This window comes from Belonocnema kinseyi, chromosome 6, assembly GCF_010883055.1.
Source record: "Belonocnema kinseyi isolate 2016_QV_RU_SX_M_011 chromosome 6, B_treatae_v1, whole genome shotgun sequence".
Taxonomy (NCBI): Eukaryota; Metazoa; Arthropoda; class Insecta; order Hymenoptera; family Cynipidae; genus Belonocnema; species Belonocnema kinseyi.
The window spans coordinates 70,278,818-70,304,443 of NC_046662.1; the positions used below are offsets into that span (position 1 = coordinate 70,278,818).

The window sequence follows — 25,626 nt, forward strand, 5'->3', positions numbered from 1 at the left end:
TGTGGTATGTACTCGCCACCGTGTTTAAGCATTTCAGCGTTAATACCGTCTACCCCGGCAGCCTTGCCGTTTTTCAAGTTCTTGATTATATCCCTAACCTCAGTGACACAGACTTTTTCAATTGAGTTTTCCAACGCATCGTGTTCAACACCGAATTACAGTAGAATTTTTAAGAGGATTGCCAAAGGTATGGACAGAGGAGATGCATCGGGTACTAAATGGTTTCTGGAAGGAAGAGAAACTGGCAAGAGGCTGGAAAAAAGCTAGAATTTTTCCGCTGCATAAAGGCGGTGACGAAGAATCGAAAGAAAACTATAGAGGTTTGTCATTACTAGATGTTGGTTATAAAATTTTGGCTTCTATTCTGAATGTGAGAATTAGAGAATGGATAGAAAGAAACGGTTTGTATATGGAAAGTCAAGCCGGATTCAGAAAAAAGAGCAACTAGAGATCACATATTTGTGCTCAATTCACTTATAAACAACAAACTTAAACGAGAGGGTGGGAAATTGTATGTGGCCTTTTTAGATTTTAAGAAAGCCTTCGATACAGTCGACAGGGAAATTCTCATAGACAAATTGCAGAATCTGGGAATTAGAGGCAGAATGCTGAAGATGGTCGAGGCAATTCTTAGTAAAACGACAAACGAAATAATTACTGGGGAAGGAATTTCGGATAGCTTTAAAACAACTAGAGGCGTAAGGCAAGGTTGCCCATTAAGCCCCACTCTATACAATTTTTTTACAGAAGACTTACAAGGAGGATGGGAAAAAAATAACTTAGGAGGAACAGTAATAGGACAAACGAAAATATTTATAATCAAATTTGCTGATGATCTAGCCGCGGTAGCAGATACTGCAGAGGGTCTCAATGTAATGCTAAAAGAATTAGTAAAATATGTGAATAAAAACAAGTTAGAAATAAATATTAATAAAACTAAAGTAATGATATTTAGGAAGGGTGTAAGAAAAAGGCAGTAGAATCTTGGAGAATTGAAGGAGAAGAACTTGAAATAGTGGACTGCTATAAAAAGCACATCCAAAAAATGGTAGGAAAAGCGCGAATAGCTACAAATGCTGCATGGGGGGTTATGAAAAGGGAAAATATAAGTAAACTAGGGAAAAGGTTATATTTGATGGATACATTGGTAAAAGCAGGCAGTTTATATGGAGCAGAAATTCGGGGATGGGAAAGAAGAGAAGAAATCGAGAAGCTACAGGGAAGGTTTATAAAAATGGCAATGGGACTAGATAGAAGCCCCCCAGGATATATCTGGAAGTTCAAATCTGGAAGACACAGTTTAGAAATGGAAACAAGGAACAGAGCAGGAAACTATTTACTAGAAATCATGGACATGGAGGAAAATAGGTGGCCAAAAATTTTCTTAAAAGAGGAACTACGGGGGATTTGGAACAAGAATCCTTTCAAATGTGGAGCAAAACTTGAGAAGGCGTTTAGACACGTTGGAGATGGGGAATCATTAAAATGGATTTGGAAAGGGATAAAAAGGGAGGAGGTGAAAAATAAGCTAGCAGGAGCAAAAAATATGAGAATAGATCAGGAAATACAGTCGGACTGGGGAAAGTTGGGAAAGCGAGTAACAAGGGATATGTTGATACTAGTTGCAGACTGTGCGGGGAAAGTGAAGAAAATCTAGCTCACATTCTAAGATGTCCCGGCTTGAAGGGACAGTCAAACTCAAATTTATCCAGAGATATTAAGGATGGATTGGGGATAGAACAGGAATAGCTCTAGAGAAACATGTAGCCGAATGCTTAGTGGGATTGCCGAGCCCCATTATCTGCGAATGGACAAAGATATTTGAAAAGAAGCCGAGATAGAAGGAAGAATTAAATTTAAATAAAAATGTAAATCTAACGACATTTTTTTGTACGTCAGCTAAAAAAATATTATAGAGTAAAAAATAAATACTTCAAAATTATTTTTCAAACTACTAAATAATTATATTTAGAATGGGCAGGAATAAAAAATTTCAAAAATAAAAAAAAATAATGAAAACATTTTTTTGAGCTCTGCGAATACCACATTTGTGCCCGCGTATATAGCTGATCAAATTTATTGCTGCTGTCTTTAAGTCAAATATTTTTGGGAAATTTGAAAAGCATTAAAAAGGATGCATTTAGAAACAAATAATTTTATAGACAATCGACCTTTTTTTATAAGCGTAAAAGATCAACATAAAAAGATATTACATCACCCATAGCTTAAATAATGTTAGTCAGAATGGACAGGAATACAAACTTTTAAAAGGCGAAAAAATAATAAAAAAATATTATCTTCCACAGAACATCGGACCTTTACGATTGTATAAAAATAATTATAAAAAAGGTGTGAAATGACAAATGAAAAGTCGGATCTTTCGATCAGTTTTGAGGTTTTAGAGTCACAAATAATAAAATGGTTTCACACTTTATAACTTTCTAAATTAAAACAGTGGGTATAATATGGTGAATATTTACAATTTTATGATTTAAAATTATTGTACAAAAATCATGTATGCTCATACCTGCAGAAGTATTGATTGTAGTGTGAATTTTGTAATAACATAGAATTTTATTTGAAATATTAATCGCAGATTTAAAAAAAGGGGGGGGGGTTATAAACTTCTCAATTATAAGGGTTATAGGGGATTTTAAGAAAAAAGGGGGAAATAAGTAACAAGGGGAATAGGGGATTGCTGTGATCTTTGAAACCCCCAAAAAGCCTCCGATCGGACCCAAGCTTCGGACAAAGGTCCTATTGGATGGCATTTCATTGCATTTTTGTTTTGTAATTTTTATAAATATTTACAAAGAAGGAAGAGATTAAATTTTGGGGTTTCTTTTGTAACTTGTTTAATACAATAAACAAAATGCTGATTATTATAACTTCGATAGAACTTTTTAGGCCCTTTTCATTGACCATGAGCATTTACTGAAAAAATAAATATTTTATCTTCAAAACTGAAGGTTACGAATAAGTTCACTTTTTCTTCGAATTTTGAGCAATTGTTTCTTTTTTCATGCTTAAAAAAGCTGATATGGCATCTGTGTCAAAGTTTACAATTTAAATGATTAAAAAATATATACTTCATCAGATCAAACTTGGAAATCATTTTTGGGAAGATTACAATCTTCAGATGCTTTGAAAAAAAGACTTTAAACAATGTTTCGACTATTTTTATAAGAAGTTTTTAATTTTTAATTTTTTGATGCCACCTAATGTAAACACATTTAACAAGATTGTTACTTGTTAAATTTATTAAAATTGAATATGCCTTAGTTTTTGAAAAGAAAACAATGTTTTTAAAACAGCCTCCGTAATTTTCCGCAACAATTTTTTTGCATCGAAAGAAAACAATATTCAACGGAGTTAGCATGGTAACCATTTCTAATGCGGCGGGTAAATCTTAAAACGTGAAAGTAATTTTTGTCGCAGGTAAATATTACTCTGAAATCGCTGTAAGGTTTACATTTTTTTCTGTTAATTCTATTTCCAATATAACAACTATTTACCATAAGCGAGGCCAGTTTCGCGTGTAAGCACCTCTCGTGACTGATTCTTTCGTTTAAGTATATTGGTACCAGAAGAACCACCCATATTCAGAATGCGAATAGCTCCAGGGATTGGTGCTCTTTGGTGAGTGTTTCCTTTTGTTTAGTTAATTTTGTCCCTCGTGATTGTGTCTCTTATGTGACGGAGTTGATAGTGAACAGGATAAGAGGGGAAAGTAAGAGGGTCTAAAGTAGACAAAGAAAAAAAAGAGGGAATTACTTAATTGCGAGGAAAGAAAAGAAAGTACTCACCGTTTGTGCCTGTGATTTAACACACTGGGGGGTGCTTCGATCATCCGCCATGGCTCCTCCGTCTGCGAACAAAATGATCAATTAAAAATGTGTCTCAAAGCTTCACTTAAAATCAGGGCTTTTTATACACCTACTCATCTTGCCTTAACAGGGTGCCTACTCAAATTCTCATTGTGAGTGTTACATTAAATTAAATTTTAGACACATTAAATTCCTAACATTTCATGTAAAAATATGATATTTTCAACATAACAGATGAATTTTTAACCAAACAGTTGAATTTTCAACAAAAAATATGAATTTTCATATACAAAGATTAGGTGGCAGCACAGAAATAAATAGCAAAAAAAATCTGAATTTTTCAGGAAAGTGAAAAATAATTCTGAAAAATCGAAATCACCATTTAAAGATAAGACAAAAAAAATTTTTCGAGATAATGTGTTTACTGACTCAAGCCCGCACGAACTTGATTAGAAAAAGTTATTTATTTTCGAAAAAATAGATGTGTCAGCTGACAATCTCAAAGTGAAGCTGACCAAAAATGGGAACAAACTCGTCTGCGGGCTGCAGTAAAAAATGAAATCTTTAGCTTTAATAAAAAATAAAAAAAACTTCTCTCTAGGCCTAGATATTGAGTTTCTGAATAAGGATGAGAAAAGTTTTGATCTAAATAAGCGACCCAATTCCGAGTAAATCGTCCAAGAATTTTGAATTCACAATTTTACAGGTTTTCAAAATTGGTTACGGCGTTCAGGAAGCACATTCAATTCAAGTCAAAATGTTGACAAATACTGCATGGACAGAATAATTTTTAATCAACAGTAGAGTCAGAATTTATATTGAGTGAAATCCTGGCAGCTCTTTTTTATAATGAATGCATAAAAAAATCGATTAATTTATAATTTTTCAAACTTATAAAAAGTGAATTATTTCCCATGGAAATCTGGTATGTCAAGGGTTTTATTGAATGCATGAAATATATTCAAATGATTTATTAACAAAAATAAGCAAATTTACAAGAAATTTTTTCAATTATAAATTATAAAATATTTTTTGTTTATTACTGTATTATAAAATGAGAATTCTAAAAAAAATTGTATGCAATAAACCCATTTTCGAAAAAAATTTAGTTATCTAGTTCTGTTATGCCATTCTTCAATTTTCGACCAAAAAAGGCCAATTTTCCACTGAATATTTATTTTTCCAATGAAGGATATGCAACTTCATCTAAAATGATTCATATTCAATAAAAAAAAATTGTTTTAACATAGTAGGTCAACTTTCAAATAAGTAGTTCAATTTCGAACAAAAATTAACCAGTTGATATTTCAACCAAAAAATATGTTTATTTTGAATCCAAAACAGTTGAATAAAACAAAAAAGATGAACTTTTAACAAAATAGTTGATTCACCAAAACGGAATATTTTTCAAATAAAAAGTTGAATAAAACTAACCAACCGAATAATTTCTGAAAAAGGCACGTATCAAGGTTTATCCCAAAAATCAACTTTCAACCAAACAGTTGAATTTTCCACCGAATAGATGAAATCTTCAACAATACCCAGTAATTTTTAGCTAAATTGGAGCATTTACAAAAAAAAAAGATGGAATTTTGACCAAGAGAGTTTATCATTTTAACCAAAGACGAATTTTTAACAAAGAGTTTAATTTTCTACCAAAAAAGATTGTTCTGCAAAGAAAGAAAAAAAATCAACAAAATTGTTGAAGTTTCAAGCTATTCATATTTTTTTGAGATTAGCGAATATGATAAAAAAAGGTTGATTTAAATAAGTATAAATCAAGTACTATATATTTACTTTTCAAAAACAAAATAAATTCGCTATTTAATTTAATATTAGATTTTTTCAAAAAACTACTTAAGTACATTTTTTCAGTGTATACATTTTCGAAATTTCTTTTATATTTTTTGGGCGAAAAACTAATTATAATAAATTTTAATTTTTTGTATGCAAATGGGGATGGTTTAGAACTGGGAAGCTTAAATCTAATTGCGAAACCTATTTAGAAATTAATGAAAAAATTAAACATTCTATTTAATTTATAAAAATGTAAATTGCGATCTGGTTGACAATGCACGTACGAGAGTTAAATCTGCATAACGATGAAGTCACTGCTCTTGATTTCATTTCTGTTCAATGAGTAATATCGACAATTTAAAACCTTTAATTCTCTGATTAATTGACATGCCACTAGCATCCATCGCTTCAAGACTATGGATGATTTCTAACCGCAAATTTTTTTTAGACAAAATATAATTTCTTAAGAATATTTATACATTATAATAATATTAAAACTAACTTTTTTTGAAAATACTGGTTAAAAAGTAGTAACAATATTACAATGTTTTATAACTTGAAACTGTATACTTCAAACTATTTTTCTTTGTACCTTTTTGTTCTCCTAAATCATAGTTACGCAACAAGAACATTAAATGTTAAGGTAAGAAAAGTTTTATGGGAAAATAATTGTATCTATACTTCTACTTTGATGTTTACGGCTCTAGCTATAAAACACGGAAAAACACAAAACACAAAGAGAAGGCTAGGCTAGTTCAATTTCCTGCAAAGTGTCGATGATCCTTACGCAAGTTCATTGTAAATCGTTTCGAACTTCCAACAATTCTCGCTAATGACTTATACTACCTTCTCTAATTGCAAGTAATGCTAAAAAAAATTGTTTCAACTCTTTTTCTTGACTCATCGTTTTCTAGCTCTACTTTCTTCTCCCATAAAAAATATCATACACTAGGCTGGTATAAGATGAAAAATGATTAAAAATGACTATACAGTTAAAAAACACACACACACACACACACACACACACACACACACACACAATAGAATATAAAATAAATAGAAAATTATAATATAAAAATAATTTAAATTTAAATATTGCATGCTTCACAATCTAAAATGCTCTCAAACCAGGGTAAAAATACGTCTATCTTTAACGAAAACAGGGGAATAATAGAGGGATCAATTTGTTTAAACAAAATTAATGCAGGTACCCGATACTGAATTAAATATGAAGCGCTTTTAAATAACTTAACTTTCAAGTAAAAATATTGCAACTTCAACAAAATGGATGAATTTTCAACCAATAATATTGAGTTTATAATAAATATAAATTTTCGACATAATACATGAATTATTATCAATCAAATAAGAGTTATGTTTTCAGTTAAAACCATTAATCAAAGGACAGAATTTCCCAGAAAAGATCAAATTTCAAACAAACAAATGAATTATTGCCTGAAATGATCAATATCAACAACAACAAATTATTCCTCAACAAAGTAGTTCAAATTTCAAGTAAAAAATATGAATTCTTGACAAAAAATGTAATAGTTAATATAGCTACAAAAAAAGACGAATATTCAACAAAATAGTTGCATTTTTAGGCAAAAAAGATTGAATTTTTATGCAGAGTTGAATTTTGAATTAAATAGATCAAATATTAACCAAATTGTTGAATTTTCAATCAAAAACATTAATTTTCAACCACGAAGATAAATTTTCTACCAATAGACGAATTTTCCACAAAATACATGAATTTTCAGCAAAAAAGATTAATTTTTAAACCAAGAAGATTAATTTTTTTACCAAAAAAGACTGTTAGTTAAAAAAAGATTAATTTCCAACAAAATATTTCAATTTTGAACCAGGGGTAAATTTTTAACTAAAATGATGAAACTTGAAAAAAATTAATTTTTAAAGAAATAATTTTAATCCTCACTAAAACAGATTATTAATTGTTAACTTTAAAGTTGGATTTTTGACACAAAAATTTAAATTTTTACCAGAAAAGGGATAAATTTTCAATAAAAATGTTAGTTTTCTAACAAGAAAGTTAAATTTTAACTACAGTTGAATTTCAAAGCAAAAAAAGATTAATCTTCTGCTGAAAGAGATTAAAATTTGATCAAAGGAGTTGAGTTTTTAAGCTAAAAAAGCCGAACGGTTTCGAGAACATTTTATTTTTCAAACAAATAGTTACATATTTAATTAAACAGTTGAGTTCAGAACCCAATATTCGAACTTTAAAGTGAAAGGGACGAGTTTTTCACAAAATAGTGCAATTTTTAACCCAGAAATATGAATTTTGAAAAAAAGTGTATTCTATCCAAAAAGAGAAACGTTCGACAAAAAATATTAATTTCAAGAAAATCGTTGAATTTTTAATAAAGTTGAATTTTTATATTTGAATGATTTTATAGTTATATTTTCTTATTGTGTTCTATTAATTCAGTTCGCACTGAAGCAAAAAAAAACAAGAACAGGAAGAAAAATGAGGAAGTGGGGACTTTCATAACATAGATTACTATACATTTTATATATAAATGAATAAAGTTTTATTTTTTCTTTAGGTAAAATAAAAACCAAGATGAATTAAATTGACTCAAGTGTCCTTTCCTTTAAAAAAATGAACTACAGTGACTTTTTCTTTAAAAAGTAAGTTAAGTGACTGTCTGGCAGTCCTGTACACAGAAAAAGAAAGTTAAATAAAATCGGAAAGAATTAAATTTAAGGAAGGCATTTATAATACTTATCAACGTATCGTGAAATATATTTTGAAAAGGTTAAGAGAGGATTAAGATCGCAATCTTTACGGAGTAACGACTCTTATATACTTGACAATTTTATTCGATGGGAATGGTACTTATAGGATGAAGATTCTTTTCGGACTGAGATTCTATTTTCGATAAGAACGTCGATGCATGGAACTCGAGAGAAGAAGTGCAAAAAAAATGACACGAAGGTAATAAAATAACAGAAATCAAATAAGAAAGTAACGAACATAAGCAAGTACGAAACGAAGATCTACTTTCTCCCTTCGTCAAATATTTCGCAAGTATTCGAAGAATGCAATTTATTCTTCAGTCTGGGTCTGTGGTATGGTAGCGGAACAAGAATCGTACGAAAACTCATGTCTTATGGCTATCTTTAGAGATCCACGACACGGTGCTCTCGGCAGGCTAAATTCTAATTCTAATTTCACCAGATAGCCTTCCGCCCTCGCGATTCCGCTTCCGGGATAATAATAACCAATTCCCGAGAAACTCAGGAGAATCTTCCTCAGAAAACTTTCTTTCAAGCTGCTACCATTTTTTTCAAGCCTCACTTACCAGTAGATAGAAAAAAAAGAGATTTTATTTTTATACATAATAGTCTAAATGCTACTGCTATTTGTATGACATTTAAATAATTTTAATAGTTTTGGGACCCTTTTCAATTGGTATGCCACATAATTTTTTTTAAATACAATTAAGGTTGCTACAAAATCCCAATTTAAAAATTCTCGGACTTTTCGCGGAGCAATTTTTCATTTTTTTCAACCGTTATTAATTTTTATTTCAGATATAAAAAAGTACATCTAGGAGAACAATAACGTTATTGAAAAAAAATTCGTGTTTCTAAACTTATTTTAAACACTTTTTAATAATAAAAGTCATAAAGATAACATTTGAACAAAAAATGGAAGAATTAAATTTTCAGTTAAAACAATTAATTTTTAACCAAGAAAAAAAGGGATTTTTATCTAAAGTAATAGATAATAGATAAAAAAATTCTCAACAAAAAGTATAATAGTTGATATTTTCACGAAAAAATATTTTAATTTTCAATCAAAAACAGCCGAATTAAACCAAAAAAATACTAATTTTCAAGAAATTAGTTGAATCCCCAACCAAAACAGACTAATTTTAAAATAAAAAAAAGCGCTGAATTTTTAAATAAGAATTATTCTTCAGTCAATAAAGAATACAATCTCATCCGAAATCTTGAATTTCAATTAAAAACAAATTTGAAGCAAAAATAGAATAGTTAAATTTTCAGTTTAAAAATTAATTTTCAACTAAAAAAAAATCAATTTTCAACCCAAAGTAGAAAAGTTCAATTTTGAAGTAGAAAAATAAATTTTCAACCAACAAAAAAATATTATACCAAGTAAATGAGTTTTTTCACAAAAACGTTTACCCAAAAAAAAATAAATTTTCAACGAAATAGTTCAATTTTCAACGACAATTATGATTTTTCAACGAAGTAGATCAGATTTCTGCCCAAATAGCTACATTTTCAACACAAATATGGAATATTTCAATTTCAAATTAAATAAATAAATTTTTAACTAAATTAATGAACCTTTAACCAAAAAAATTATTTTTTATCAAAATATTTCAAATTTCAACCTATAATAGATAAATTTTTAATCAAATAAATTATTTTTCAAGAAAATACATGAACATTCAAGCAAAAAATATAAATTTTTCAATAAAAAATAGAATAATTAAATCTTTAGTAAGAAAAATACATTTGTAGCAAAAACAAAATACTTATCTTCAGATAAAGAATGCATTTTTAACCAAAAAGATAAAGTTTTAACTACTGAGATTACTTTTCTACCAAAAAAGACTAATTTTCAACAAAATAGTGGAATTTTCATCCAAAACAGACAAATTTTCATCTAAATAGAATAACATTGTCAACCGAATAGTTAAATTTTTAACTAAACAGATGAAGTTTCAATGAAAAAGATACATTTTCAAAATTCTTTAAAAAATTATTAAATTTTTTGAATCGTCTGAAATTTAGCAAATCTCATAAAATCTGATAGCGTCCAATGAAATCTTAAAATACCCTAAAATCTTCGAAATTCCTTGAAATATTTGAAATGCTATGAAATCTATTAGGAACTTTTGAAATCAGTTGAAATCCTCGGAAATCTCTGGAAAACTCTTCAACTTTTTTTAAAGCCCTTTAAATCTATATAGATAAAATTACTCATTAGCTTACAGAACCTTTTACATTCTTTTCAAATGCTATTAATTCCTCAAATATTTCAGTCGATTTTAAAGTTTTAATGGCATTTAGGAAGATTTTAAGGAATATTATCAGATTTTATGGGATTTTAAAGGATTCTAAAGATTTCGTCATTTTTACGGAATTTTAAAAGATATTACAGATTTTAATTTGTAAATATCGTAAAATTCTTTTAAATCATTTGAAATACTACGAAACTAATATAAATTCCTTGGAAATTTTAAATCTCTTAAAATTATTTATAAAAAAAGTTTGGAATCTTCCAAATATGTGGCGTGGAATGCAGAAACCGACCTTAAAGCACCAAAAATCGAAAGCGAGGCTTTTAATGATTCGCTCCACGCCACACATATTTTAAAATTATTTTACAAATTTTATATTCCTGAAAAATTACTTGGATTTTTTTTAAGTACACTAAAAGCTTTGAAACCTTATAAAATCATTTCAAACCTCTGAAATCAATCTTTGAAATTTTTAGAAGTATATTGAAATATCTTGAAAATTGTTGAAATCTTTTACATTTAGCGAAGAAATTTGAAAATATGTTTAAAAGCAAAAGGAAAAATAGTAGCATCAATGTCATTTTTTAAAAACAGTGTCAAATAGTCTTAAAATAGAGTCGTCAGTCTTGTTAACGAAATATGTAGTAGTTATACAAGGGTGATATAAAAGGAAAGTTTATGAAAGGTATTTTGGTATGTATTTTCGAATACAGACGGCGCGTGATATTTCTGGTTGAAACCCCTAAACCTGACATTCCTGAGTGAACGATCGCGTACAGTACAGTATAACAACTATGAAGCGTAGTTGGTACCCCAAGTCTTGGGGAATTTCGCTACGCGAACAAGCGGGTCAACGACCAGCAACTGCCTCAGGCTATATTATAGCTTTATGCCACAGGGAATCTCGGAGGTGATATTACTATTTTCTACGCTCTTCTAAAAGTACGCCTCTCTTTCTCTGTCTCTATCTCTATCATTCTCCCCTTTTTTGCAGTTAACCCAGTTAACTTTAAACGACATAAAACACTGACAATGAGTCAGTTATACGCTACACAATTAACTACCTAATACCTAATATATCCAAGTCGACAATATTCTATATGAACTAGGCTCGTTCCTATTCCATTTTTTTCTGATTGAATTTGAAGGCCCCGCAAAAGTTGCACGCCAGTAACATGTTTTCATTTACAAAATATTTTTTTAAAGGTTAATACAAGACCTTAATTTCGAAATTCTCTGACTTTCCCTGAACAATTTTTTAGTTTCCCTGACCGTTTTCAATTTTTGAAAGATATAAAAACAACAAAATTTGTTTCTAAATTTATTTTAAATACTTTTAGTGACAAAAGTTATACATAATGTTATGAGGGGTCAGCCACTAATTACAGAAGACATACGTTAAATACATGAATTTTCAAATTGTTGAGTTTTAAACTCAAAAAGATCAATTTTGAACTAATAAACTTTCTGTTAAAACAATTAACTCTCAACCAAGGAAGAAATAATTTTCACGGGAAAAATAATAATTTTTATCCGAACAGTTGAATTTTCAAAACCAAAAAATTAATTTTTTACAAAACAATTTTCAACAAAAGACATGCATTTTAAACTAAAAAAGATACATTTTCAACCAAAAATATAATAGATACATTTTCAGTTCAAAAAATAGATTTGTAACAAAAAAGAAACAAATTAAAAAACTAGTTAAATGTTTAACAACATAGTTGTTTTTTTTTTACCTAAAACCGATACATATTCCACTCACAATAGAATAGTTAAATTTGTGCCAAAACAGACTAGTTTTTAATAACATCGTTGAATTTTCATCTAAAAAAAATCAATTTTTAAAAGAATTTTCAACCTAATAATTAAAGTCCCATCGAAAGAAATGAATTTTCAACCAAAAAGATGAAATAGTTACTAAGAAGATTAATATTCTACTACAAAAGACGAATTTTCGAAAATACAGGAATTTTCAACCAAAAAGTTGTTCTTACAAATCAAAAAGATACATTTTTGACCAAACATGGAATAGTTAAATGTTCAGTTAAATAATTACATTTTAAACAAAAAATAATATTTTGCAACAAAATTCTTCAATTTTGAACACAAAAAAGGGGTTTCAAATAAAATGATGAATTAACAGAAAGAAAAACTTTCTGCCTGTTTGGACCTGGCGATGGAAGTGAAACTTCTACGACGAACTTCATTTCATAAAGAATATTTAACAAGGTAATTCAACGAAGAATGTAATAGTTAATATTTCAATAAAAAAATATTATTTAACAAAGAGATCCCACATTCAGATCAGTCGTTGGGTTTAAAAAAAGAATTTTTAACGAAAAAAGTCGAATTTTCAACTAAATAGTTTAATTTCCAAAAAAAATTCAATTTTTTAGCCAAGAAAGAAAAGAAATTCAACTAAATCGTATGCGCTCGAAGTTCTGAACGTTCAAATGAACGACATTTTTTACTCATCATGACTTTGCAAACCAGAAAAGTGCTCAAATGTTTTTTTCATTCATATTGGTAATAATTAATTACTGAAACTGAATTATAATCTATGTTTCAAATTGCATTTGGAATAATATTTATGGGCAAAATACGAATGGGGGGGGGGGGTATTTCGTTCATTTCAAAGTTCGGAACTTCAGGTACATCTAAATTGTGGAATTTTCAAGCCAAAAAGACAACTTTTCTACAAAACAGTTGAATTGTTCACTCACAAATATGAATTTTTTATTTTAAAAATTCATTTTTAAATAAACAGTTGCATTTTATACGAAAAGTGGAATTTTTAACCCAAAAAGATTAATTTCTAACCAAGAAGATTATTTTTTTTAACAAAAAAGATGAATTTTCAACCAAATAGTTGAATTTTCATCTTGAAAAGATCGATTTCCAATCGAAAATTGAATAGTTAAATTTTCAGTTAAAGCAATTGATTTTCAACAAAAACTAAATTAATTTTCAAGAGAATGGTTAAATTTACAACTAAACAAAGAAATGTTTAATAAAGATGATAAATCTTGAACCAAAAAAATGAAGATAAAGAAAGAAGTTCAACTTTCAACCAAGTAGTTGAATTTTCAAACAAAAAAGTTGAAATCTCAACGATAAAATTTATCAACGAGGAAAATTAAACGGAATTCAGTTTAACTTCTTTTGAATTGAAGATGAATTCAGTAAAATGAAATCTTCGAACTAAATTAAATGCAATTTCTTTAAACCTATAAAGAGAGACGTTTTTTATTTTGAACATGTCCTTAATTAACTAATTCCTAATTAACTAAGTCCTGATTTGGATACTTCCGAATTCAGATTAAAAAATGTTTCTGATTTGGATTTATTCTTATTTTGTAGTTTTCTGAATACATTGACATTTTTAAATTTGGACTCTCCAAATTTGGATGTAGTTTTAAATTGAGTTCCTAATTTGGAAAAATGTTAATTGAGTCGTTTTCAAATTTGAAAGACGAAGAACTCGATTGCCTTCCAATCAGGACAAATTTGAAAGTTACTGATTTTGGACTTTTAATATTCGGATAAACTTAAATTGGGTCTCATTGAATTGCAATCTTTCATAATATAAATAAATTAAATTAGTGAAATTAATTTTTGGACGCATTTCTTTTGTGATTCTCTCAACTTTCTTTATGTGATTTTAAACAGCAATAGTTTAAATTTTGCAAGCTGCTTGATTTAAGTACAATAAAGTTGGGACTTTTGATTTTAGTCTGTCTGTACGCACCTTCAAATACAGAATGCATGTGGATTTTAAAGTAGGACATTTTCAACAAGAATCCTTGAATTAAGAAAAAATATTAAGATATTTACAATTTTGACCAATATAAAATAAGAATTTATTGTCATTAGCCAACAAGACCCCGTAAAATTCCGTAGAAGGTAAACGATAAAATGAAAATTAACACATTTATCCCAAGGTGATTATCGACCGATCATGCTTTACCAAAGCACTCTCACTCCATACATGAGTAAAATATTCCCCAAAAGTGCTTGACGCGGACGTGTTAATTATAATTGATGTTACATGTTTATTCAGCAAACCTGAACAGAAAAAGTAAATTTTTCAATACGAGATGGATTAATATGCGTCGTTAATTACAACAAATTAAACATTGCAGTTCAGTTCTGCAAGCGTATGGGTTAATTATCCAAATATGTACATGATAATTGAAATGTGTGTTTTTTTAAGAAATTAATTAATTACTAACATTGAACTGAATAATACAATGTATGATAAAGGTTAAGAGTTACAGACTTCAAAGCACAAAATGAATTGTACGAAAGTTTGAACACGTCTAGGGCGCGCGACTTTTGGTTTTCGGGCTTCGCGCTCAATAATGTATTTACCACGCGGTGCACGTTGTCCAATATGCGAATTTTTCTAACTTATGTTCAATAAGATATTGCAAAATAAAGTACAAATTTTATTTATCATTATTACTTCAATATTTGATTGTTATATTGCATTAAATTTGATTATCAGTTACCCCGAAAAATGTACCGTTTCGATACATGTATATTATTACAATTCATAATATGCATTAGTATTAAAACAGACTATTTTCTTATTTCGATTTTCAAATTTAAAAAACTTCTCATCCCATTAAAAAACCATTTTCTTATTAAACGCTTTACTGCAACTTGTGCCATATTTTCATAAACTTAATTTGTTTATTTTGAATGTTATTTTTACGATTTAAAGCAAAAAATACGAATTTCAGAGTAAAGTGGCACTAAGAAAATTGTTAGATGTAATTTAGACGAAAAAATGTTGTTAAATAAAATGTTATTGTAGTTTATTTCGCTTTTCAAAATAGTTATTTTATTTCATTGTTAATGTAAAACTTGACTGTAGGGATCAAAAGGTCTGAAAACATTTGACATCAATATGAAACGCTTAATTCTGAAGATTTCAAGTAGAAAGATAATAAATTTTCAATGAAAAAGTTGGATTTTCAACGAAAATAAAGTTTTCTACCAAAAGAGATGAATTTACAACAAAAAATTTGAGTTTAAAACAAGAAACATAAATTTTTGACGAAATTCAGTGATACCTGTCAATAGCGCCCTTCTATAGTCTTTACAAGAATTGACGCCGTCCCGCGAATAGGCGCAAACGGAGCCGCGGGGAGTTGGCGGTGGTCACACAGACGTGAACAAACAAAAGCATTTTCAGACGAAGCAGCAGTCTATTGGATCATTTCCCTGCCAGCTCGAAAAACGGCGCAATAGAATGGTTTCATTGTAGTTGAATTAAAAAAAATAAACGAAAAATCTTAATTTATAAGCAAAAGAGATACGAATTTTCAACAGAAAATTGACATTTTCAACCAGAGAACTAGAGCTTCCAACAAAATGCATGCATTTTTAACCAAATAGTCGAAGTTTCAGTTCAGAAAATCAAAAAAATGAACAATAATTATTTTTAACAAAATGGTTAAATTTTAAACTAAAGAGATGAATCTTAACCTAAGAAATGCATTTTTTACAATGCCGTTCAATTTTCAATCTGAATTCTCAATGAAAAATATAATGACTGAATTTACTCACTAGAAAGTAAAATGTTTTAGAAAATAGGTGACTTTAAACCCCAAAAATATTAATTTTGAACAAAAAAGTTCAATTTCAACCCAGATTAATTTTCAACCAAATGATTGAACTTGGAGAAAAATATAGACACTTTCATCGTTATAGATGACTTTTCTACTAGAAAATACGAATGTTTAATAATACAAAAGGGCGAAATTTCTATCCAAAAAAGAATGTTAAAAAAAATAGTTGTATTTTTAACAAAATAGTTGAACTTTGAACCTACACGGAGAAAAATAGTTGGTTAATTGTGCTAAGAATTTGAGAATTTTTCACTGCATAGAAGTTTCAATTATTATTACTAATACACAGTTTACATAAACATTGTTTCGCTAACTGATTTAAGAGTTAATTGTACTTGGTCACATAGTAAAATTGACCCTAGTCAAGTACCAGGTATAACTACTGTAGGTACCTGCGTATCCCATGCAGAGTAGCCTTATGCGCTATGATACATGGTAAATTGAACTTTTATAAATACCTAAAAGTACTGTATTGAATGATTTCTAGAACTATACTAAATAGTAATTGTAATTGCTTAAAATATTAAGTGTGGCATTTTTGATAGCTCTTAACGCTAGGTAGAAAAGCTGATTATATTATGTTATTTTCTCATAAAAGTACAATTAAAATTGATTTATTATTATATATGTTTATCTGTATTTCGTTCTCAGTTATTTATTAGTTTTTTTTTTCTATCTACAAAATCATAGACCGATTCTAAATTTGGCAATAAAGTTGACAATAAAAAGCATGCCACTGCATTTTAATTTTCTGCAAAAAGAAAAATATCGTAAATAAAAAGTGTGCTAGAATAATTTTTTTTCTGCCATTAAAAATTAAAAATCAATAAGAAAGTCTAAAAATATGCTAAATAGAGGTTTAAAATAACTTCAGAGACACGCCTGATGACTGCAAGTACCAAATTCAAATCGTTGACCTGATGAAGAATTTCCACTATCCATGTATCTCTCTCCATACTATGAATTTGTCGAAAAATTTATGAGAAATATACCTGCAACATTTTTTGAATCGGCGTCTACGTGGCGTTGACTACCCGTAGAAATTCGTACCCTTTTGGCTGACGTCACAGTGTGCCATCTCTCTCCCTTTAAGAATGAAGTTGGTTAGAAGGAGAGACAGTAACTGTGACGTCAGGGATGCATTTATGCTCTTGGATGTACATCTGCCTAATGCAGTAATATACATATAATGCAGTCTTCTCAATTTGACATAGTTCAAATTTCTGGAAACATAATAAATTATACCAGTGAGTTTATAGAACCTGTAATGAGCCTACGTTTATAAGATTTCTGAAATTAAGAAGACTTAACTGTAAATTCTATGAAAATTAAAATCAATAAGAAACGAATAAATAAGTATGGATAATCACATGAGAAGTGGCCTTTATTTGATCATTTATAAATTGTTTCCACAAGAAAATAATTAAACCTAAAATTTTAATTTTTTACATAAATAAATGATGAAGAAAATAGCATAAATTTATTAAATGTAAGTCATAATAAAATAATGTTTAAACAAGGTTGCGTTTTGGATAAACTTACCTTCAGGTAGAAAAATAATCCTTTTGATAGTTTGCCATGGAATATTCCTGCTTTTTTAACAGATATACAATAAAATATTCAGTTTTACTTTTCACTCTTTTAATAAACAATGAAGTCATTGGCAAATTTGATAAATATCAACTAAAGAACTGAGTAACATGCGGATGCGCGATGATTCACGTTTCACATCACGACTGGTTATGGAATCTAGCTCCAAAAGTAAATGTTCATGCAAAAAATGATCGTCAGGAGCGCATTTTATTATTGTAAATAGAAGTAATTACTTCTCGGATAGAATAATGTGCTGTGCACCCTTAAAGAAATGGCCATGCGGCACAGTTAATCTAAGCTACAGAGCAAGGGAGCTTTTACTATGTGGAGTAGTATGAATTCTCATTATACCTTAGCGCTTAGTACTCTCACAACTATTCATTTTGTGCAATGGTTGATGGCAAATATTATTTTTCATTTAGAGCGCAAATCGCTATCGGATATAAAGCATTTTTCTTCGTGTAATGTAGTATGATGTCTTCTCCTTCATCATAAATATTATTCTAAAAATATTAATTTCGCCCTCCTTACATTATATTTAGTGCTACTGTACATAAGGTATTATATTTTGAGCAGTCAGATAAAAAATGCTTTTTAGGATAAGATAAAATACATAGATACCTCTCAAAATACCCCACGATTTTTAGCGTTTAGAACTTTAAAATATTGCTAATTTTATTATTTAGAAAAATAATCATTTTTACCGTGCAGAAATAGTTCTAAATCCTGTGTAATAGCACTTTTTATCAGAATTTTATGTTCTTTCCACTATTCACCTAGTTCGTGTAAAACTTTACTAAGTGACATAGCACTTTTACCTCTGATTTTAAAAGCCATTTTTCTCCGCGTACAAAGATGATATTTCGACCAAATAGTAAAATATAAGTAGGCAAATTATTAAACTTCAACCAAAATAAGCTGTATTCTCTATAAAATAATAGTTGAATTTGCAGACATAAATGATGACTTTCTAATAAAATTATTGAATTGTCAACAAAATAATTAAATTTTCAACCAAATAACATTGTTAACTAAAAATATATTATAATTTCTAAGGCAATAATGTTACAAAAGAATTGTCAACCAAAAAACGAGATAGGGGAATTTTTTGCAAAAAAGGGCACAAAGGAGGAAATATTCAAAACAAGTAAAAGAGGGGAATAGGGAATTATTAAATTCTTCAATAAAATGTTTATAAATTGAGAAAATTCGAATTAAAAATTTACAATTAAAATGCTCTCACAGAAAGCATTTCAATGTTTATAATTTTCTTTAGTAAGCTTGCAAATAGAATATATATATATATATATATATATATATATATTCAAATTATATGCAGACTACTTTATAAAGAAAATGATTCAAAATGAATGAGTATTCAATAAATTACCATGAGTGTGAAGTAGAAATGGTCATAACGCTTAGTGTTACTAACGAAGGCCTTGAGTAAACTGGGCTCACCTGGAACAAACAAAAACAATTCTGTTAGAAAACATGTTTTTAATCAAGAAAATAATATTAAATAATTTTTGTACATCAATCCAAAAAGTTTGAGATCTGAAATCTTATTTAAATAATATTTATTCAATGTTTTATGGCCATTATAATATCCTTATTTTATGGTAAACATAGAAAAAAACTGTTTGAATAATTTGCTTGTTCGTTTCAAGGTTCAGAAATCATCCTTTATGTTTCTTCAGGGATCGGGAAAGTGGGCAGCTACTTAGTAAGTACTAAGTAGTACAGAAATGGAAGTTCTTGCATTATACCTGTCCGAAGGGACGACAGACGTTCCTTTCGACTTTCGCCTCTTGGCACGCTACTGTGTTTTCGCGGTACACTTTTGGCACCCCTCCTAATTATACCGTGACTCTCCACGTCTCCCGACTTTGCTGAGAGATCTCGCGAATTCCCTTAATTGCATCTCCGTGAGGACTTGCAACTGTCATGTACGGTAATGGATACCGACTGCGTAATTCTCTGCAAAGTAATTTTGCAATGTCGCAAACTACAGGAAACTCGATAAGAACAGATGAGTTTGTACATTTTCTTCACTTTTCACAACGACCACTAAACTTATCTTTTTTTGTTCTCCCGTCTTTATAGAGGCCACTTAAATTAGCGGTCATTACATTTTTTTTAAATCAACCTTTCAAAACTGCAATTTCTTTTATTCAGAGACAAGCAAATAAATCCTATAACATTTTTAACATACAATTTTTTATAAAAGGAATGAAACAATTATTAAAGGGAAAAATTAAAAAATTGCAAATTTATTTCAATTAAAAAAAATACTTTTCTACCATAAAAGATGAATTTTCAACCCAACAGGACGAATTTTCAGCCAGAGTTTAATTTTCAACAAAATAATTATATTTACACCAAAACCAACTATTTTTCAACAAAATACATGAATTTTCAACTTAAACAGATTATTTTTGAACTAAAAATAAAAAACTTCAAATTTCATTTAGAAGACTCAATTTTCAAATAATAAAAAAATTCCCAAGAAAAAATTTAAATTTTCAAACAAAGAGATAAATTTTCAACCAAAAAAAAAAGATATTTTATCTGAACAGTTTCATTTTTAAACCGAAAAAGAGTCAATTTCAAACAAAGAAACTTAGCTTTATATTAAAAAATATAATTGTTTAACAGAAGAACCATCAACCAAAAATATGTATATTTAACAAAACAGTTCAACTTTTATCCAAGTAGTTCAATTTGTAATAAAAAAGATAATTTTTTAAAAAAGTAGTTAAACTTTCAACCAAAAAAATAAATTTTGTAACAAAACAAAACGATAGGAATAGTCTCAAAAAGAGAAGAATTTTATCGAAAAAGATGAAATTCCCTACAAACATATAATTGTATTTAACAAAAGAAGAATTTTCAAATAAATAGTTGAATTTTTAACCAAGAAAGATGTCAGTTGAATTTTCAAGCCAAAAAGATGATTTTTAACCAAGCAGTTGCATTTTTATTAAAAAAAAGACTAAATTTATACACGGAGACAAGCTTTAAGAGATTTATTCACGGAAGCGTGTGATTTTAGAGCTACAATTTGTACGTGATTTAAAGTCTCGGACTCTGTGATCTAAAAGCATAGAATTTGAGACCTGAGAAAAAGGGGCGTGGCCTAATGCCTGAAACTCCGAGACCTATGCTTTAAAAGCAAGGGTTCCGAGATCACAGTTCCCGCGACAAAGAGTAATAAAATCAAGGAGTATTATTTTCAAAATAATAGTTGAGTTTTTAACCCAAAAAATTTGCAGTTGAATTTTCAAGTTAAAAAGATGAGTTTTCAACCAAGCAGTTGCATTTTTATATAAAAAAGCTTAAATGTCAACAAAAAAAGATTTATTTTGTAAACAAAAGACTAATTTAAAACAAATAATTAAATAAAAATATAATCGTTAGGAGGGAATTATCTGAAAAATAAATAGAAATACAATAAAAATATTCAGACTAGAATTTTAATTTTGTAACGATTTTGTAACGATAAATTTTTAATCCAAGTTGACGAGTTTTTGACACAAAAAAAGGAATGATAAAAAAAACTTAATTATTGAAAGCATAATGAACAGTCTTCATTACTTCAAAATTGGTTCAAATGTGTTTGATTCCAAAATATTTTTAGAATATTTTGATAATAAACTTGGGGACCGTGTTTCATAAAAGTGAGATTAATGTAGAGTCTGGTAGGATCTTAAAAAACAGAACTATACCGGTTATGAAAACGTGATAATCACGTTTCGGTATAGTGAATCGATAATTTATATTATGTATGACGTTGAATATGCAAAGTGGACAAGAATTACCGGAAATTGTTTCTAGATTCTAGTCCTCCCGACTCTGAAGAACCCAAACCTTTCACGGTCATCAGCGAAGGTTTCGTTAAATATTCATGATACGTGTCTTGCAGCCTCTTCGTGCTTAAAAATTACCACGCTTCTCCACTATTTGTTTCGATTAACTCCCACTATATGGTCTCGTAAAATAAGTGGATGAAGGAGTCAAATGTTTCAGTGTCGTCACTCTCTCTATCAGAAAGTCATAGTCTCACCAAAAACATCTAGAATGCAAAATAAACTACGCAAACTAAAAATTAATCAGTGTAATCAACATGGGTTTCGAAATAAAAATTTCCCACGTGATTCTAATATATATATATATAAATTTTAACATTTATTGATTTCGAAAAATTATTGGGTGCCTACCCATCTAGGATACCAGTGGACTTTTTTCCAGTCAGGGAATTTTCTCGGGTGAGCTTAATATTTTCTTAAATTGCAATATAAATTCAGTAACATCCTTTATTTAATGATTAAACGTATATTTATAGTTATCGATTTAAACTGATTTTAAGAGCTTGTGATATTTAGAAAATTGTCGATTTTACAAGTTTTAGGTTCCCCCGGCTTTTTTTCTAGAATAATAAATATTTTGTCTTAAAAATTTGGGAAATGATAGCGAACATGCTAACGGACGTCCACACACACTTTTTTTGTAGGTTAATTCAAAAAAGTTTTAATTGAGCAAAATGTGATTAATTTGCATAGCGCTTAGGAAATAGTATCGATTTTTTCAGTGTTAGATTCCCCCGGCTTTGTTCTTAGGATAGGAAATGTTTTGCCTTCAAAATCTGGGAAATGAAAGCAAACATGCTAACGGACGTGCCCGCAACTTTTTTTTGTATTTTTTTATCAAAAAATTTTTCATATTGCAAACAACGTGCGTGTATATTTCGAGTTTATATGGGTTATAATTCACCCGAACGTTACTTCCAAACTACACAATATTTTTGGCCGAAAACTTTGGACTTACAAATAAACATAGTAACTAATCTCCCGGAACAAACCTTGTTTGTAGGAAATCAAAAAAGTTTATTTCATAAATAATTTCCAAATTATCGAAAAGGCAGAGATGAAAAACAACGTAACCTCAAAAAAATGCATATGCATACGATTTTTATTTAGCACAATAAATTTTTTTGTTATTATCCCTCAAAAAAGAGTCCGGGAATGTCCGTTATGATATTTTATAACATCTCCGAATTCAGTTTTTAAACATTTTCATTTTTGTGAAAAAAGCCGGGGAAATTGTAAGTATCACATGCCCTTAATCAACCTATTTCTTATTTCACTAATATCAGAAAAATATCTTTTATTCCACATATTAATATGTTAAATTGCACTGGATTTTAAATATGAATAAAAAATCTGTCTTAATTAGTATTCAAGTTCATGAACTTTAGGAAAAAAATAAATGATTAATTATGTTTCTAATAAATAAATTATTTATTTAATTATTTGAGGGTCATCATGTATTCAATAGAATACTAAAGAACGATTTCCTTTTATTTTTTGGTGCAAAAATGTCCCTTAAATTTCGGCAGTTTCTTTAAAAAATTGCAGCAAACAGATTTTTGATAGAGTTTTAAAAATATTTAGAGGTCTAGCTAAATTATTTTTCAAAAGCAGGGCTGCTTTTAATTTAATTTGCGCTATTGATGGATTATTTTTCTTTTTTATACATACATTTTATTATTTTATGTGCCAAAGTAATATCCAATAACAACGGCAATTAAAATAAAAAAAAAGCAATTTTCACAAAAATGAGCTTGAGGGAACTCTAATCCGCTTTTTTAATTCTGCCAAAATCATGACATTTTGACTCCAAAAGGAACAATTGGAACTTGCACCATTCTGAAATTACTTCTTTTATAAAGTTACTTTTAAAAATAAACTAGCAATTATTTAATTTTAGATATAAAACATTTTTACCTATTTACATATTTACAAAGACCGAATAAAATTATTTGCATTAAATTCACGACACTGTTAAAATATTCAGATTTTTTTATATTAAGTAATTTAACCATTCCAGGGTAGCGGTTTTAATAATCGAAAAAAATTCCCGGTCATTTCCCGGTTCGAAAATATTTTTCAATCTCAATGAAATTTAAAAAATCTAACTCTAAAGCTAAAAATTTTACATTTAAGCTTTTCAAATAGAAGCTAAACAGTTTTTTCATTCAAAATATTGTATTCAAATACTCAATAATTTACACGTATAAAATGGAAGCTACTAGCACTTGTCACCTGAACAATTTTAAATTAAATGCAGTTAAAGAACCAAATAAAATTGTTTTAAGGGCATGTGATACTTACAGTTTCCCCGGCTTTTTTCCACAAAAATGAAAATTTTTAAAAACTGAATTCGGAGATGCTATAAAATATCATAACGGACGTCCCCGGACTCTTTTTTGAGGGATAATAACAAAAACAAATTATTGTGCTAAATAAAAATTTTATGCACATGCATTATTTTGAGGTTACGCCATTTTTCATCTCTGCCTTTCCGATAATCTGGAAATTATTTATGAAATAAACTTTTTTGATTGCCTGCAAACGAGGTTAGTTCCGGGATATTAGTTACCATGTTTATTTGTAAGACCAAAGTTTTCGGCCAAAAATATTGTGTAGGTTGGAAGTAACGCTCGGGAGAATTGTAACACACATAACCTCGAAATATACACGCACGTTGTTAGCAATATCAAAAATTTTTTGATAAAAAAAGACAAAAAAAAAGTGTGTGGGGACGTCCGTTAGCATGTTCGCTATCATTTCCCAGATTTTGAAGGCAAAATATTTTTTATCCTAGGAAAAAAGCCGGGGGAATCTAACCCTGAAAAAATCGATACTATTCCCTAAGCGCTATGCAAATTAATCACATTTTGCTAAATTAAAACTTTTTTTAATTAACCCACAAAATAGTGTGTGGGGACGTGCGTTAGCATATTCGCTATCATTTCCCCATTTTTTAAGACAAAATATTTGTTATTCTTGGAAAAAAGCCGGGGAAACCTAAAACTGGTAAAATCGACAATTTTCTAAGTATCACATGCCCTTCACTATTATAAATTGTAAAGTTCAAAGATTCAGATTCAGTCGCAAAAATATAAATCCACGTTATCATTTTCAATGCTGTAAATTCAAGAATCACTCAATGAATTTCAAAATTTTCAAAATTATATTAAGAAAAAGGGATGCGAAACTAAAGACATAAAAAACGGCGTGTTGAAAGGCGGATTTGAAATATGGTCAGGAGTAGACTGTGAATCACATGGTAAACAAGGAGTAGGTCTCATTTTGAATGAAAGAGAGGAATCAGAAGACTATTTATTATCGCATGCTACGCGCCGGTTGATAGTGATCCTAGGGAAGTAAAAGACCCCTTCTGGGACACTTTAAATGACACAATAAACATCTGCGAACATGGCGAAAGAATAATTCTACTAGGAGACATGAACGGTTGGGTGGGCATCCAAAATCAGGATACAGAAAGAGTATTAGGTAATTTTGGGGATCCAAGAAGAAACTATAACGGAGATAAACTAGTTGGTCTATGCTTAGAAAGGGGTCTGTTTATTACAAATACTTGGTTTAGGCATAAAATGATCCACATCTACACCTGGTCTAAAGGAAATAGCCGCAGTATAATTCACTTTGTTCTTGCGGATGAAAGACTTAGAGAGTTAGTCAAAGATACAACGGTCATGAGGGGTCCTGAATGCAATACTGATCATACCTTCTGATCTCAAAAATTAACTTAGATCGGGGTTGGAGAAAAAAGAGACCTAAGAAAGCAAAACAAACGCGAATCAAAATTGAGAACCTACAGAAACCGGATGTGAGAATAGATTTCCAAAATAAGATAATCGAAAGCATAGATAGGGCAACA

The 25,626-nt window shown here is 29.2% G+C and overlaps 2 protein-coding genes across 14 annotated transcripts in view; one reads left to right on the forward strand and one right to left on the reverse strand.

The window, feature by feature from the left end:
• The window catches only part of LOC117174310 (rho GTPase-activating protein 21-B-like), a 272,591-nt gene that overhangs the window by 222,036 nt on the left and 24,929 nt on the right, over positions 1 to 25,626 (reverse strand). For 12 of the 13 annotated variants that reach the window (XM_033363301.1, XM_033363309.1, XM_033363308.1 and 9 more), the window contains exon 2: positions 3,807 to 3,868. In XM_033363301.1, the coding sequence (XP_033219192.1) occupies positions 3,807 to 3,857 (51 nt within the window). In that variant the 5' untranslated portion in view covers positions 3,858 to 3,868. Of the gene's footprint in view, positions 1 to 3,806; positions 3,869 to 19,270; positions 19,342 to 25,626 lie in introns of all 13 variants that reach the window. The other variant, XM_033363296.1, reaches the window with a different exon arrangement.
• LOC117174315 (coiled-coil domain-containing protein 142) overlaps positions 1 to 25,626 on the forward strand; it is a 152,360-nt gene that overhangs the window by 44,018 nt on the left and 82,716 nt on the right. The gene's annotated exons all lie outside the window — the stretch shown is intronic.